Below are 19,152 nucleotides of genomic sequence, written 5' to 3'. Positions count from 1 at the left end.
TTCAATATCTACAGTAACATAAAATATTCCTATTTGGTATTTTTTTTTGTAGGTGATTTTTGCAGGAAATATTTATAATCAAAAATTTTTATTATTTAGGAAAAATGTTAATTACAAATAGGTTTTTTTCATAAAAGTGTTAAAAGTCATATTGTTATCTTTTTTATACTTTGATTTCTTTATCAAAGTTTATTTATTTCAAAATTAACGAGATAAAAAACTAACATGAGCCAGTCCAGAATATAAGCACGGATAATATTTTATAAACTGTGTATATGTAATAAGTATTTTATAAATAAAATATATATGTATAAGAACAAAAACAAGCACATATATTTCGACTTTAAATGTGGTCATTTTCAGTATTAGACTATTTCAGTATTAGACTAATAGAAATAAAAATTATAAAACGTAAAATTATATATCACAAAAGTAGAAGAAGTATGTAAAATGTGGACGGATAAACATACAATCCAGTTGCTCTACAAGTAAAGTAAAAGAAGGAATTCTGTTGTAAAAAATATTGTAATGGTAAAGTTAAGAAAGGAAATTATACTTGACAGTCATCATAAAACAGAATTATGTATATGTGTGAATTATGTATATGTGTGGTTACGACATGTTATCATGAAATAAGTGTATGAATAAAACAAAGTTTTGTTTGAAAAGATCCCACTAAATAGTTAAGTTGATGCTCGCTCTCTTTTTTCAAGATGTAAGAAGGATGATTATATCGATCCAATTTATAAAAACTTATTGAGTGATAGAATATCAAGAAGAAGAATGTCAAGAGTTTATAGTTTGCTAAAGATCCACAAATCGAATAATCCTATTAGAATTATTATTGCACCTATTAACAATCCTTTATATTCTTTAGTTTTGTTTTTACATAACATTTTGCTTAAATAATTGCTAAAATTTTTTAGTCATATTGATGGTTTCCATTTTGTGAGTTGAAAAACTCAATTTTTGTAGTCGGAATCAAATTCTCTTCTGAATGCGGTTTCATTTTTTACCAACATTCCAACAAACTTGGTTGGTACAAAGTGTTATCAAGAGATGGAATTTAATTTCTTATCGTACGACCATTTTCCTTAATAAATTCATGATAGCTATTTATCTATCAACTCCACTTTTTCTGGTTTTTATGACAAGTATATAACAAATCTTTGACACATCTGGATACATATGGATGGATGACACATATGGATTTCCGTTTTCGCTCATTGCTAATCATGTTATATAAAATTTAGAGGAAATTGCAATAGAACGTTTTATCGTTTTAGTCTTTTTCTTTTACTACTGAAATGTGAACGATATAATTTTTGGAGCGTCATCGAGCATACTAAATATTATATTACAAACTTTTGATTCGTTACATGAACGTTTATAATTTATGATGGAAATAAAGATTGATCGATTTAGTTTTCTTGAACATAGTTGAGAATAATTGAAAATCATTTTCGATTGCTTTCATAATCTATATTTTCTGGAAGATATCTCAATTATAATTCTCACTATTTATTTGATCAAAGGAGATATTTGTTATATGATCTGGATAGAATAACTTTTTTTTACATCCTCAATTTTACGCTAAGAATTTTCAAAATTCTATTACCATTTTATTAAATAATAGCTATCCATTGGATTTAATTACATCTACTAATTTAATTACATTTACTTTTTGCGATAGATTGAAATACCTCTTTTGTAAAATGAATAATCCATTTATGGATGATATTAATGATCTAGTATGAAATATAATTTTTATTTTACAGTTTCTTACGTGAAAAATATTTCCAAGAAATTCTGATTGATTGCTGAAAAGAATAACTTAAAAATTGCTTATTCGCTAATTTTTTAAGAAGTTACAATACGAGGAAAGATAAATTAGACTGTCTTTCTCACTGCTACATTGTTTATAACATCAGTTGCAGTGATTATAATACTGCATATATAGAACAAATTAAAAAAAAGCTAGAAATTAGATTTTATGAACATTTAATAGATATAAATAAAAAGAGCGGTTTTCTGTATGTTTTTCTCATGCACCATCTCGAAAATTATTCTTTTAATTGGGATGATGTTAGGATTTTAGATAGTGAATCTTGTGTTACTAAGAGATTGATATAAATAAAAGAAAGAAAGAAAGAAAAAAAAGAAATATTTTTTTAATTTATCCTAATTGAAATATGAAATAAATAAAAATTAATACAGATAAAGCTTACTAAAATGACAAATCAAAATTAATGAAATAAATAACTAATATGCGCCAGGCCAGAATATAACTGCCAATAATATATATTTTATAATATCAATATATATCATATATATCAAAATAAAAAACAAACGCATATGTAAAAATAGTACACATTAAAGAAAAATGATCTGGTTTAAATAAATAAAATGATACGGAGCTTCTTTTTTCAAATGCGTATCTTCTGATTCTTAGCGCTTTCTTTTTTTTCTAATTTTTGGCTTCCTGTATATTTATATATTTTATATATTTTATATTCCACTTATCTATTCCTCTTCTCCTTTCCTCCTTTTTTAGAATTACTTCTCTCGTCCGGATTGTTCCGAATCTTTCTGCTTTGTTTTATTCATACATTTACTTCAGACGTGATAACATATCATAATCATTTTTACACAAATACTTAGTTTCATTTTACGCTGATTATCAAGTATGAGTAGTGTGTTTTTTTTAACTTTGTCAGTATAATACTTTTAATTTTTTAGGACAGAATTCTTTCTTTTTGTAGACAAGTGGACATGTATGCTTGCCCATCTATTTTTCATACTTTTTCTACATGCCTTTCGAATATTTCTTAACATTGCAGTTTTATAAAAATGACATTCCTTTAAATAATTTTGTGACAATAAGCTTAACTTTTATATTATGACTTAACTTATGATTTTTACGATATTTATAATTTTTATTTTTATTCTACTCTCTATTTTAGTCTGAAGACCACATTTAATGTCGAAATGTATGCCTTTGTTTTTATACATACTTATATATTAAACTTATATATTAATATTTGTTTATAAAATACGTATTATTGGTGCTTATATTCTAGCTTATGTTAATCTTTTGTCTTGTTAATTTTGATTTTTTTTATTGAGCTTTTATTTACATTAATTTTTATTCATTTCATATTTTAATCAATATAATTTAAAAAATATTCCAGAGAACATAATAAAGTTTTAAAGACGTCTAAAAGATGTATTCAAATATAAGACATCTTATTAAACTATAAAAAGATATCTTTAAGACATCTTATGATCTGATTTACGATGTCTTTAGGGCGTCTTATAGACATCTTATCTTTCAATAAATGAATGATCTTTTAAACATCTTCTAGATGTCTTATTTGGAATCTTTTGGCATTCTATAATGAAAAATAAAAATTAATTATACGGGAAAGCATTGACAAAAGGAAGAATACAGAAACAGAATTTGGAATTACCTAATAAATCAATATCATTGATATAATACATGTAATACATTATATAATATTGATAACGATTTATCTGTTACCATCATTTTGTCGTCAGAAAAGCTCTATAGATATTAAGTCATCGATATATCGATTTATCACGTAATTCCAGTTTCTGGAATATTACAACTCTTGTATTCTTCCTCTCAATATGTTTCCGAATAGCTTCTTAATTGCTTGTAACATTATAATAATACCAAATATTGGAATATTAAATCAACCAATATTTTTATACGTTACATTATATCGAAATGGGTCATGTTATTTAATTATTTCAGTCAATGAATGTGCTTGTCGATAAATGTACAGATAATGTAAATAACTATACAAGCTTGAAAAAATTTTATCTAAAAGTCAACATTTTAGACGTCTTTAAGTAAAAGATGTCTTTCAATGCAATATTAAAAAGGACTTTTGAACATCTTTTGCTGAAATCTTAAAGATGTCTCTTTTAAAACATTTTTACGATGTTTTTTTAAACATCATGTTGTTTGGGATATTTCTTTTATTTCTCGAAAATATGTATTATTGTATAACTAATCTACGCTAATTTAAGAAAATAGTATAGCATACGCTATCCGCAATGCGCATAATTTTTCATTTTGAAAAATTATTAAATGATGTTATATGATTGTTGATGACAAAGCGTAATAAGACATTTTACTAAACTATTAGAAAGATGTCTTTATAAACGTCTTTAAGGCATTTTATATGAGTCGATCTATAATGTCTTTGAAGCATTTTATTTTTTGATGAATAACATTTTTTAGACATCTTCTAGATATTTTATTTGGATTATTTTAGACATTTTATAGTATAATAAAAATTAATTATACGAAAACGCATTATCAAGAAAAAGAATATGACGCAGAAGTTGGAATTATTTAAATAAATCGATACATATACACACACACACACACACACACACACACACACACACACACACACACACACACACATATTTATAAATTGATATAATACTTATATACTTTGATGACAATCTATCTGTTACAATCAGAGATTATTATAGATCGTCAGAAAATTTTTATAGATATCAAATTATTATCTATTAAATAATTATTATCGATATATTATTGATATGCCGATTTACCAGATAGCTCTTTGTATTCTCTCTCTTGTCAATGCGTTTTCAGAGCTTTATCTTAATTGCGTTATCGTAATAATACAAAATATTAGAATGCCAGATTAACTGTTAATATTTTTATAAGTTATGTTATATCGAGATTAGTCATATGTTATATATTTTAATCAATAAATATATATTATTGCTTCTCGAGAAATATTATAATCAATAATGTGAATAGTGATACAAATATTAAAATCTTATAAAAGACCATTTACATCTTTTCATAAAGTCTTTAAGACAAATTTAGAATGTTTTAAACAAAGTTTTTAGGATGTCTTTTAGTACAGTTTTAAAAATGTTTTTTGAATGTCTTAGTAAAGTAGACGTCTCTTTTTAATAAATGTGAACAAATTTTCACATTTTGTTTTATATATACATTTTGTATTACATTAGATATTTAAGCCTAATTCTAAAAATTTAATTATCCACCCATCTATTGCTTCTTTATGTAATCTAATTTGGCGACACTAATTTTGAAAATATAAGCTGCAAAATTTTTATATAAAGCAAATATTAATACGACTTGGTAACTTATAACACTATATTAAAGTAGCAAAAAAAGGGTGAAGTTAAAGAAATTTTTCTCATTCTTTGTTCGTTTTTGACGAATTCCATAGACACACATTAATGCAAAAACGCAATTGCAGAAAAGGATTTCCAAATTTATAAATATATCACATAAAAGAAGTATGATATGAAAAAGATTATACTCTATCGATAATACAGACGAGTACAGCATCTCCTTAAGAGGTGCTGCACTTTTGTCGACTATACATATATTTTGTATTTTTTTATTTTTTTGCTCCCCTTAATTTGAATAAAAAATTCTTTTCCAGCATGAGAGAAAATATTAAAATAAATGTGGATAGCTATAAAACAATATGAAACAATAAAAAAACTTATATTACAGTTTCCTGTTATTACCTAAGCCACTTATTCACTTGACATAAGTAATACCAATTGTAATACCAAGTGTGTATTCAAGAAACTATTCACCCACATTTATTCAATATATAAGAATATTTTAAGACCTCCTAAATCATAATTTGGAAGCATATAGGAGAAATGAACAGAGAAGTACTATCTGAATGCTGATATACATTTATGCGAAGTTTAGGAGATTAAGTTCATATGTGTGCAGAAATATATGTATAAGTATATGTATGTATACATAATCTATGTATCTATGTATATTTCAATGTTGCATATGTGTGAACGTTCTCGTCAGAGTTTGCTCGTCAGTTTAATCCTCTTAAAATCAAATATTTGTCAAGAAAATTTCATGTTTGTTTGGTTATCATCAGAAATTGCTCTTTTGACGTAATATTTCGAGACATCTATTACCTCTTTTTATTGCAATATTTACCAATATTAACACCTTTATTATGAATACTGTATTACTCATTAAACTTAAATAATATTAAATAATGTTTTTGTATAGCACAAAAACACTTGTGCAAATTGATATGCTATTCATTATAACTATACGCTAACTAAATTCATATTATATTCAATATCTATGAGATTATTGGAAATGTATCTATAATCAAACTAATGTCTATTATCGAAACTACAGAATAATTTTCCATACAAAAAACTTTTAATTTTATAGAATAATATTTAGTTTGTTATTGAAATTCGCGAAATAGCATATTATCTTAACATTATAATAAAATAATTGAAAAGAAAGGAAATAGAATTATGAATACATAATTATTCAATTATGTATTCATAATTCTATTTCCTTTCTTTTCAATTATTTTATTATAATGTTATTATGTAATTATTTTATTATAATTATTCAATTATATATTCATAATTCTATTTCCTTTCTTTTCAATTATTTTATTATAATGTTAAGATAACATGCTAGTTTCGCGAATGAAATTAATATATATTAATATATATTATAAATATATATAATAAATATTTATAATATATATTAATATATAATTAATATATATTATTTCAAATATATAATTTAATAACGTTGATAGGAAAGTTGTGTGCAAATAGTGCAATAATTACACACAATTGATAATTTTTATGATTTTATTGTTAATATTTGATACTGAAAATGATAAAAGCAGATAAGTATTCAAAGATATTGTTTTATAATAGAAATTGATTCTCGAGTTCTCATGCTACAAAAAAAGTTCATTAGTAATATGCATCGCAGTTGGTACAGTTTATATCAGCTATACTTTGCGTGCAAATTTTGAATACGTAAATGCCGTCAGCTATAAATCGCGTGCAGAGAAGAAAATATTTATGCGATCTATTAAAACAAACACACACCGATATGCATCAAGCATTGCAGATTATATTGCCGAAGAACAAAACATATCAGTTTCGAATAGCAATTCATCGCGTCGCATGCACACTTATATATATCCATGTTATCGGTTGTCTGAAGCTAGTTTATGCAATAATTAATTTTTCTGGCATCATATATCATTTGCTTTTGATATGACCGCGTGACAGATTTTGATGGATTAACTCGCTTTGATCGTCATGCGATCGTCAATTCTCATAATTACTATTACATCAATTTCTTGAAATCGATTAGTGTACGCATTTACTACTACATCAGACATTAAGCAATTATTTCGTCGCATCAAAGACGTTTGGTTTGCAATATAATTCCACTTTTTTAAGTATTAAATAAGAAATTAAACCGCACATATTATCAAAGAATTGTAAAGGATAATAAAATGTAGATATATTGCGTTAATCTTATTTTAATTGGAAAAAAAATTTATAAATAATTTTACAATATATTTATTTAACGTTAAAATTCCAGAATGGATATAGGTCATATGTGATACATTTCGATTAAATTTTAATCTAATCTCTTCCCAGGAAAATTATTATGTTATCAGGATTAGGATTGACCAATCCTCTACCTAAAAATAATAAAAAAGAATTTTATTATTGAATAAAAAAATAACTTACTATTAATCATATCGATTAATTATATTATTTCTCAAACTGTTATTAAATTTACACTAGCACTATATTCTTAAATAATATTATTAAATAATATTATTATATTAGTGTAGGATTTATATGGTCTAGTAACGATAATTTGAAGATCATTTTTTTACACACAAAGTGCATTATAATCACTTTGTTTGTGAAATAATAGGAATATAATAAGAAAATAATTATTCAAATCGCGACTTACTTATTGGTGCAAACGCAAATTTTCCTTTTATTGCAGTATCCTCTCTTGTATTTTTTAAATCTGCAATGAGTATTGCAAGCGGTACGAGCACCAATAGGAAGATTACAAGTGGCTCTACGTTCGCGATGATGTTGTTCGACAGGTTCCAAATTCAAGAATTCGTTCTCATTTGCCAGCTGGGATTCCGATTCATCTTTATTTGACATACGTAATAGAAAAATGTTATTATCACTTCAAAATAAAATTAGTTAAAAACATTATTTTTTCTTATGGTATTAAAATTATTACTGACAAAAAGTATTGAAAGAATTAATATATATCAGTATGTAGTATATGCAAATATATTTAAATATTTTAGAAGTTATTTTTGACATCCACGGACTTTGTTTCAATTTATATTAGCATCGCCTTTTCTACTAAGTGTTGTCGTTATTGTCGTTATTGAAAATGAGACATAAATTTATATTCTTCTATTTGCAAAATTATATTCTTATAAGTAATAAAGTTATATCTATTCGATTGTAGATTGTCTTTCATACCTTCAATGGGAAGTGCGATGGCAACTGCAACCAAAAACAAGAGAGCGAATACAATCTTCATTTTGAGAAATGTTGAGTGTTCGATGGATCTTGTATCATTAGAATATTCCTTTAATACCACTCTTTATATACCAACTCGAATGATGATAAATTGCGCAATACGTGACGAGTGGGGAAATAGTGATAAATATAATGATTTTTGTTTCATTGAAACTTGTTAGTTCTTCAATTATTCAGAGAGATAAGAAAAAATACATATTTATATGTTTATTTTTAAAATTATCTCATTAGAACCTTTATAATACTCAAGTTTAGAGATTATATTTGCGTAATCATTTTAATTATATTTAATAATTTAAAGCCATGCTCAAAATACAAGAAACTAAACTAAAAAAAATAGAGTAGATTTGCGACAATATTTAGCAAATCTATCAAATCTATTTTAGTTAATAAAATTAATTTTCTTAAAAATTAATTTTTTATTTTTGATCACTTCTTTTATTTTTTTAGTTTTGATCTGCTTTTCCAGCTGTATGTTGATACTTAAAAAAGTACTAGTAAAATCATGAAGCCAAAATGCATTCGTACAACGCTGTACTTGATTATAAGTTTTGTTTTGTAATTATCCATCGATACTAAAAAGAAAAACAAAATCAAAACAAAAGAAATCAAAACAAAAAAGGAAAAGGAAAATAAAAACAAATTCACATGCAAGTATAACATATCTTATTTCACTGGCAAATTCTTAAAGTTATGTCAAAATATATGTCAAAATTTTGTAGATTGATTAATTATTTTTATCTGGATCTAAAAATAGAGCATGATTCTTTAAACGGTTTAAAAATTATTCAATTTTTATATTTGTTGGTTCTTATAGAGAGAAAAGTGTCTATTACATCATTGAATATACTATATTTAGGATATTTATATTTTGTTTTAAAATTACTACTTTTCTAAACTTAAATTTCCTATAACAAGTAATGAAACAAATTAAATTTTCAATATATTGATCTTTTGTATTAGAAAGTCACTATCAGAAAGAACAGAAAGGAAAAAAAAGTTAGTTAATTAAAAAGTTATGAATGTTAAGAAAATTTTTATTTAAAATCTATTATATATATTTGTGCATGTGTTCAATCAATGAATTATTTGCGATAATGAAATATACTACATGATTTTTTAATATAAAACATATTATAAAAATATAAAGATATTAACTTTATTAATTCAATATTAATTTAAATATAAATATTAATATTACTAACATATGTACAATTATTATTATTATTAACAATATAAATTTTTTAAATTAATTATTTATATTATTTTTACTAAGTAATAATAGATATTATAGATATTAATATAGATATTAAACAGTAAATTTGAAAGATATGCGAAAAATTTGTACATTTTTGTATATTTTTGTATATTTTTTCAATTGTTATATTGTTATATTATATCTTATAGAAATAAATATTTTAGGTATGAGAGAAACTTCCATTTGTATCATAAATAGAACAATGGTGAAGATCCACGTAAAGAACTGAGCGAAAATATTAAACAAAAGAAACATTATTTCAAGTTTTGCATCCTAACAAACTAGTTTTTACATAAAAATATGAATATTATTATAGACTAACCTTATGAATAAAATCATAGCCAAAATAAAACAAGCCCAATCCGGTAAATTTTAACGGTTGTAATGATGCTTGCAAAACGAAGTAACAAATCTGCATTATATGATAACGCAATTATAATTTAAATACATTTAAATAAACATTATTTGATATCAAATTAATTATATAAGTTATATAGAAAAGATTTCTCTCACCTCTTCGTATATCTCGGTAAAACAAATAAGATTTGTCAATTTATAAATAACAATCTTAGTATTTTGTGCCTAAAATAATTTAGAAATATTTATATTGTTTTTTAAAATAAAGTTTTTTATTATTTTTAACGACATTAATATTTTAATAAAGTTGGATAAAAACTTTTCCAAACTTTTCGATTTATAAGTGAAAAAGATTGCTTTTGCAGTATTAATATTTCTTTTAAAATAATTATATATATTATTATATATATATTATATATATATTATATATAATATATATATATATATAATAATATATATATATATATATTTATTATATATTATATTGTATATATTAATATATCTTTTAGAAAAAATATATAAATATATAATATAAGTTGAAAATTATATAATTTTCATGCTTATGAAAAAATATTTTTTTAATTTATCAAAAATTCTTACCTTAGTATTAATGCTTTCACAGGTATGATTTACTAATATTAGTCTCATTACAAGTACAATAGACCACATGCTGCACGAGAGTAATAAATATAGTAATATACTATTATACGTTGTAAAGTAGATTGTTGCATAATATAAAAAATTACACATCTCTACTAAGATGATGAAATAGGACATCATTTGTAGAGTCATTTGAATTTCGGATAGGTTATATATAATACGAGTTATTCGGCAAAGTTCTGAATGAAGATGCCTAGATTTATATAAATAAACTAATATATGTTTTTAAGAAAAATATATTCGTTATATATTCTTTATAAAAAAGTCATATGCATGCAATTATGTTTTAAACGCATTTAGCTAGAGCTAAACTTACATCAAAAGATTTATTATGTTGTCAAATAGCAGAAAATATATGTTTATTTCTATGCATTATATTAAATAGAAAATTTTTAAATTTACTTTGCTATTGATAAACTAATATAAAATTAATGATAATGAATAGTAAAACGTTCTAATTATAATAAGTAAAATATGATAAGTATATTAAATAAAATTTATGAACGTGGCAAAATTATTTTTTGTAAATTATTTTCCGCAATTTGTTTATGTCATATATATCAACATAAATCAATTTACATTAAGGTCCACAATGCATGCTTGCTATTCTCAATGCTTCGAACATAATAATTGGTAACAACAAAAGATTTCTTCCATTTGCACTTTATTCTATAGTCTTCTATTTTCAATAGTTGTTCAATATAATCGTTCATTTTATCCATTCTAGTACCAATATGCCTGTAATTTAAAAAGATATTTAGAGAAATATTTAGAGAATGGTATTAAAGTTTTTTACATATAGTAGAACAACAATATAAATAATTTATTTAATTATTTTTTTCTGTTATTGAGAATTATCCAATTTTATAGATTATAAAAAACTTCTCAGTTTATACATATATATTTGGTTGAATAATAAGGAATTAATACGTAATATCAGATAAATTTTGTCTATATGGGACATAAAAAACAACAATATACAACAATACTAATATAAAATAAATAAATTTATATTTTATTATACATTTATTACACACTCAAACAAAAAAGTCGTACCAGTAATTAGAAATTTAGAACACACAAATAGCGCCTCAACTATATATAATAAAGTTGTAATAACAACAATTAACAAGTTATATGAATCAAGAAAAAGTAATAATAATTCATTTGTAATAAATGGATAAACTAATATATTGTATCGTTGTTATCAATATGTATTTTTTAAACTTATCTTTCTAGGATATTATGGCATTATGCTTACTTCACAAAAATATTTGTTTAAAAAATGGAAAATGTAATTATATATTATAATTATATATTATAATTGGTTTATATGAAATTTATATAATTATGTAATTATAGTTGAATCACTATTTCACAATGTATTAATAATTCATATTTCATATCTATTGATATTGTGACTATATTTTTATTCTATTCAATATTATTTTCCTATTTATTACTTTCAAAAACTAGTTATAGGTGCTTAAATTTCATAATTGTCATAAATATAGTTGCTAGAAATATTTTATCTTCTCTCAATGCATGCATATTAAATATGAAAAATTAGAATCTATCAAATTAAATTTTCTAAACTTTAATAATGTCCATTATAAAATAATCGCAGAAAAATAAAATTTGCAAACCTTAAAAGAAGTATGAACTTTATATCCATAAGGGTATTAATATGTATAGTATAATTTATTACAAAAGGAATAAGTATCCCTTTTATATTGTTATATATTCTTACACAGAGCATAGAGTCAAGAATGGACGATATGCATATTATAAAAATTAATATGATCATGGCCCATTTTGTTAAATTTTGTAATATATTAAATTCTTTGGGCATTCCAAGTTTTTCCAATGTATCGTCCACAAGTTCGAGCTTTCTTATACATGCTACGAATTTCTGAAGATAACAACAAAGGAATATAAAAAAATATAATAATGTTTTTTAAATAAATATATGTACAAAATATATATATATATATACAATAGTTAATTTAATTATTTCTAAATATATGATAATGATGAAGATAATTAGTTTAAATTAGCATTGTGCATTACTTGCTGCATTTCACGCCATTAAAGCGATAATAGACTGTTGTATGAAAAGAAATTGTACCTTACGCTTGCGAATGATGATAATTATGTGTATTATTGTCACAAGCAAATTTATTGTTAATATAAAGAAAGTTAGAAAACTATTAAATAATCTTTTCGGAGGAAATTGGATCATTGTATAGTAAAATACACAGGTATAAACACTCCAGACTATTAACATATAGAAGATACTTAAGCCAAATCTCGGACGGTTTCCTGGATATTTAAGAATACCACAACCGACAATAAAAGCAGTTAATGCTACGGGTTTTATAGCTTTTCCTGCAGAATCAACCATGACGAAAACTCTCTCAACTCTATGTATTCAGTATTAGAGCTGTTCAGTTTAAGAACTAGTTTTATACAATGATATGTTCATTATGACAATGAAAAAACTCTTGATTATATCGCTACATTAACGTCATTAGATCAACAAGCATTATCGTAATTGAAACAATCAATTTTTTTATATAAAATATTTCTCATTGTAGAATTTTATTTCGCTATAAATTGACATTTTATATCTGTTGAATTTTATTAGGCGAATTATGATTTATTAAAAAGTAATGGAATAATATATATGTAAATAATTAGTATTATTTTTTTTATAAAGATACATAATGGCAATGTATGTATTGCTTATTATCTTCGAGGATAATAATAGCACACGATGACTTGTAGTTTTTAATTTTCAAATGAAATTGTTATAATTCTGTTATTATAAATAGTTATAATTAGTTATAATTTTGCATTAAGATTTTTATTAAAATATACTGTATAATATACAAAAATTGAGCAGTTGCGACATATTTTTAGCCAATATGAACTGATTTGTGGATTTTTATGTCTCTATAATCAACAATATTTATTGACACAATCAATTATTCTTGATTTAATTTTTCTTGATTTATATTATATGATAAACTAATTAGAATATAATTTACAAATATTAAAATTTTATTTAATATAAATCATAGATAATATAAATGAATATTCATATTATAGTTTAAGTATATATAATTTAGAAAATTATATATACTTAAATATACTTAAATGTAAAAAATATTAATTGTTCCTCTTAATTTTAATATAATTATTGAAATTGCAAATTTTATGAATTAATATGTTTTCATAGAATTTTAATTATAATATAATATTTAAAAGTATGAATATTAAATAATGAATATCGTAGGAAAATAATGTGTAGAAATAAATGCATTGCAATGTTCAAAACATGCATATATTTATTATTCTGTTCTATTTAAGTGATACATGATACAATGATACATTAATTCTAATTTGAAAATTAGTCCCGTAGGAACAGACGATAATTTATGATAGTAATAGCTGTGAGAATTCAAATGAAAAATTGAAAGAAATATCAATTAGAAATATTAGTCCGAGATGCTGATTAATTTATAAGCTGCTTGATATATAACTCATAATCACTTTTTTAGTGATTAGTTAAAATTTAGTAAAATTATGAAAGATATAAAAGATAAACCTTACGAATAAAGTTATAAAATTAACCAAAATAAAAGAGACTTATTATTAAATTTCATCAGCTGAAGTGATATTTGTCAAACAAACAGGCTAGTGCCGGATAAGAGTAGTAAGGAAGAGGCGGCGAAGGGGACGGTCTACCACAGGTGCTGTCTTAGCAGGAACATCAATTAGGCAGTACTTTCAGTACAGTACTTTCTCATTACAAGTAGAAATTTGGGACCAAAGATTTGTTTGTAACGGGAGAGAAAACGTCATAAATTATCTCGGCCGCTCGGGCGAAGGACAACAAAGAAGAACAATTAAAGTCGGTCATAAAGCTTTATCAATCTTTTTTCTTTTTACTATAGCAGAGATAAGTTTCTGTTTATCGTAATAATTCCCGTAACGTGGGAAATTCTGCGTGTAATAGGAAAGTACTGTATGTCTCAGAGCTCGAACATTATATAATCTACAAGATTCAACGTTTTTTACCTTTAATGCTACCACCCTTTTATTCGTAAAATAAAAAGATTATTTTTCTCTCCTACTATGAAAGCTAGCAAGATTAAAATTTATATTTTGTCGTTTGTAAAAGCTTTATATATTTAGTTTGTTTAAGCAATCTTTTTTTTTTTACTATAAAAAATATAATATAAAACGAATAAGTTTCTGCTTATCGCGGGAATTCCCGTGACGCGGGAAATTTTGTTGCGCGTAACGAGAAAGTACTGTATGTCTCAGAACTCAAGCATTATACGACGTTTCTTTCATCTAATAGCAGGAATTGCTTCTTATCGCGGTTTCTGCTTATCGCGGTAATTCCCGTAACGCGGGAAAATCTGTTGCATGTAACGGGAAGTATTGTATGTCTCAGAGCTCGAACGTTATATAAGCTACAAGATTCGGCATTTCTTTCATCTAATGCTGCTATAATGTTCGGCGTAGAATAAAAAGATTGTTTTTCTCTCCTAATATGAAAGCTCGCAAGATTTACAAAAATTTACATTTCGTCAATTTACATTTGTTAAAACTTTATATATTTAGCTTATTTAAACAATTTTAGTTTATATTTATAAGAATTTAGCTTAAAAATTTAACGTTTGTACACTTATTTATAATGAAAATTTTTTAAATTGATATTTAAATTAATAATTATTTATACTATTTGTATTTTCATTAAATAATAGTATGGATATCAAACAGTAAATTTAAAAGATATACAAAAAATTTATACATATTTTTTCAATTGTTACATTGTTATGTTATATCTGATAAAAATTATTTTAGGTATGAGAAAAATTTCCATTTGTATCATAAATAGAGCAATGGTGAAGATCCACATAAAGAACTGAAAATATTAAACAAAAGGAACATTATTTGAAGTTTTGCATCTTAACAAATTAGTTTTTACATAAAGATATGAATAATATTAAAGACTAACCTTGTGAATAAAATCATAGCCAAAATAAAACAAACCCAATCCGCTGAATTTTAACGGTTGTAATGATACTTGCAAAACAAAGTAGCAAATCTGTATTATGTGATAACGCAATTATAATTTAAATATATTTAAATAAAGATTGTTTATAAGATGAATATAGAAAAGGTTTATCTCACCTCTTCGTTTATTTCGATAAAACAAGTAATATTCGTTAATTTAAGAATAATATCCTTAGTATTCTGTGCCTGAAATCATATAGAAATATCTATATTGTTTGATTTTTATAATAATTTTATTATTTTCAACAGAGGCATTGATATTTTTTTTTATAAAAGTAGAATTTCCAAACTTTTAGTTTTATAAATGATTGTTTTTGTATTAATATACTTTTGAGATAATCATTATTTCACACATTTATATATATTTTTTTTAAATTAAGAATCATTTTTTGCTAATAAAAGAAATATTTCTTCAATTTATCAAAAGTTCTTACCTTAGCACTAATGCTTTCGCAGGTATGATTTACAAATATTAATCTCATTACAAATACTATAAACCATGTACTGTCCGAGAGTAATATGTTTATTAATATATTATGATAAGATGTTGTAAAGTGAATTATTACACAATATAAAAAATTACATATCCCTATTAAGATGACAAAATAGGACATCATTTGTAGAGTCATTTGAATTTCGGAAAGGTTATTTACATTGCGAGCTATTCGACAAATTTCTGAATGAAGATGCCTAGATTTATATAAATAAAACTAATATATGTTTTAAGAAAAATATATTTGTTAAATATTCTTTATAAAAAAATCATATGCATGCAGTTATATATTAGCTAATGTTAAACTTACATCAAAAGATTTATTATATTATCAAACAGCAGAAAATATGTTTATTATCATGCATTATATCAAGTAAAAAACTTCCAAACTTTACGTTTGATAGATAAACCGATCTAAAATTGATAATAATGAATACTAAAACCAATCATAATAAATAAAATGTGATAAGTATAATAAGTAAGATTTATGATCGTGGCAAAATTATATTTTATTTTAAACAAAATTATTTTAAATTATTTTCCGCTATTTGTCTGTATCACATGTATCAACATATATCAATTTACATTAAGGTCCACAATACATGCTTGCTATTTTTAGTGCTTCGAACATAATAGTTGGTAACAACAGAAGATTTCTTCCATTTGCACTTTATTCCATAGTCCTCTGTTTTCGATAGTTGTTCAATATAATCATTTATTTTATCTATTCTGGTACCAATGTGTCTGTAATTTCAAAAAATATTTAGAGAAAATGATAGTAAAATTTTTTACGCATAGAGCAACAATATAATTAATGTATTTAATTATTTAATCTGTTGCTAAAGAATTTTATAATTTTATAGATTACATAAATATATTAAAACTTCTTACTCTGCATATATATATATATATATATATATATTTGCTTAAATAATAAAAAATTAGTGTGTATAGCAAAATGAATTTTATATTTATGTGGACTGTAACATTAGTATAAATTAATCAAATTTATTGTTTACTTTTATTACTACATACATATTAATGAAAATGTACATATTTTAGAAAGTTAGAATCTATCAAATTAAATTTTTCAAATTTTTCAGTAATACTATTATGAAATGATTGCGAAAACATGAAATTTACAAACCTTAAAAGAAGCATGAACATTATATCCAAGAGAGTATTAATATGTACACAATAAGTCGTAACAAAAGGAATAATTATCGCTTTTATGTTGTTAAACACTTTTACACAAATTATAGAATCAAAAATGGACAACATGCATATTATAAAAATTAATATGATCATGGCCCATTTTGTTAAATTTTGTAATGTATAATATTCTCTGGACATTCCAAGTTCTTCCAATGTATCATCCACTAAATCGAGCTTTCTTATACATTCACGGAATTTCTAAAGGAAGTAGCAAAAATAATACAGAAAAATATAATAATAAAGTTAATAATAAATAAAAAATGTTCTTAGGTAAATATATAGAAAACATAATACTTAATTCACATTAATATCACATAATCACACTTCTAAATAAATAATAATGATGAAGTTAATTAGTTTAAATTAGCATTGTACATTATTTGTTGCGTTTCACGTCATTAAAACGACAATAGATGTAAATTCCTGTTGTAGGAAAGGAATTATACCTTATGTTTGCGGATGATGATAATTATGGATATCATTGTTACAAACATATTTATTGTTATCATAAAGATAGGGAGAAGAGTATTGTATAAATTTTTTGGAGGAAATTGGATTATTGTATAGTAAAATACGCAGGCATAGACACTCCACACAATTAACATATAGAATATACTTAAGCGAACTCTTGGCTGATTTAGTGGATATCTAAGAATACCGCAACCGAATATAAAAGCAGCTAAAGAAATCGGTTTTAAAACTTCTTCTATAGTATCAACCATGATTGAAACTCTCTCAGTTCTATGTACTGACTATTAGACTTGCTCAATTTAAAAATTTGTTTTATACCAATTATATATATATGTTCATTACGATAATGAAAAAACTCTTGATATAATCATTTTTTCATTGTGATAATAAATGTGTCATTAATCGCCGCATTACCCCACAGCCGCCGTCATTAGATAAACAAGCATTATCATAATTGAAACAATCGATTTTTTTATATAAAACATTTATTTTCTCATTTAGAATTTCATTTTGTTATAAATTGACATTTCAAATCTGTTGGATTTTATTAGGCGAATTATAGTTTATTAAAAAATAATAGAATAATATATATGTGGAATAATATATATATATATATATATATATATTATAGAAATCTCTATCTTTTAGATTTCTAAATTTTTTACTTTAGATATTATGTATTGCTTATTAATCATCTCATTTTAAATATATGCACACTGAAAATTGCAATAATATATTTTTATTAAAGTGAAAGCTAATATGAAAAATTATTTATGCTACTGCTTAACAATATAAAAAATTTAAATAAAAAACTTAGATTTTATGTATATTACACAGTACACTAATCAAATTTTCTACATGAAATAACAAAACGAACTAAATTTTCAATGAAATGCTCTTTAAATTAAAAAGTCACAAGAGAGAAAAAGAAAAGATTAGTCAATTAAAATATTATGTTAAGAAAATTTTTATTTAAAATAAATTACACACACACACACACACACGCGCGCGCGCGCGCGCGCGCGCATATATATATACACATTTGTGTGTACACAAATGAATTAATGGAACATATTGGATGAATTTGATATAAAACACATTGACATTATTAATTTTATTAATTCAATATTAATATAAACATAAATATTAATATTAGTACTAATGTATGCGTAAT

The 19,152-nt window shown here is 23.7% G+C and overlaps 3 protein-coding genes across 3 annotated transcripts; all 3 read right to left on the bottom strand.

Moving 5' to 3' along the window:
* Positions 1 to 7,372: 7,372 nt before the first annotated feature.
* LOC105428042 (defensin-like) lies at positions 7,373 to 8,529 on the bottom strand. The gene is made up of 3 exons (XM_089083372.1): positions 8,374 to 8,529; positions 7,835 to 8,027; positions 7,373 to 7,553 (listed from the first exon to the last, which is right to left on the bottom strand). Exons 1-3 carry the CDS (start codon positions 8,432 to 8,434, stop codon positions 7,550 to 7,552), a joined length of 258 nt encoding a protein of 85 aa, XP_088939498.1. The 5' UTR covers positions 8,435 to 8,529; the 3' UTR covers positions 7,373 to 7,549.
* Positions 8,530 to 10,688: 2,159 nt separating this feature from the next.
* On the bottom strand, positions 10,689 to 13,145 carry LOC148934928 (uncharacterized). Its single transcript, XM_089083300.1, has 3 exons — positions 12,793 to 13,145; positions 12,355 to 12,645; positions 10,689 to 11,446 (listed from the first exon to the last, which is right to left on the bottom strand). Exons 1-3 carry the CDS (start codon positions 13,110 to 13,112, stop codon positions 11,284 to 11,286), a joined length of 774 nt encoding a protein of 257 aa, XP_088939426.1. The 5' UTR covers positions 13,113 to 13,145; the 3' UTR covers positions 10,689 to 11,283.
* A 1,763-nt stretch (positions 13,146 to 14,908) lies between these two features.
* LOC148934927 (uncharacterized) lies at positions 14,909 to 18,534 on the bottom strand. The gene is made up of 6 exons (XM_089083260.1): positions 17,440 to 18,534; positions 16,878 to 17,036; positions 16,234 to 16,489; positions 15,917 to 15,985; positions 15,741 to 15,830; positions 14,909 to 15,647 (listed from the first exon to the last, which is right to left on the bottom strand). Exons 1-6 carry the CDS (start codon positions 17,643 to 17,645, stop codon positions 15,549 to 15,551), a joined length of 879 nt encoding a protein of 292 aa, XP_088939386.1. The 5' UTR covers positions 17,646 to 18,534; the 3' UTR covers positions 14,909 to 15,548.
* Between the last annotated feature and the right edge of the window lie 618 nt (positions 18,535 to 19,152).

The sequence above is a fragment of the Pogonomyrmex barbatus genome, unplaced genomic scaffold (assembly GCF_055798465.1).
Source record: "Pogonomyrmex barbatus isolate J1 unplaced genomic scaffold, ASM5579846v1 scaffold7, whole genome shotgun sequence".
Classification (NCBI taxonomy): Eukaryota; Metazoa; Arthropoda; class Insecta; order Hymenoptera; family Formicidae; genus Pogonomyrmex; species Pogonomyrmex barbatus.
Note: the sequence above shows the minus strand (reverse complement) of the source record. Positions and strands in the feature narration are given on the sequence as shown.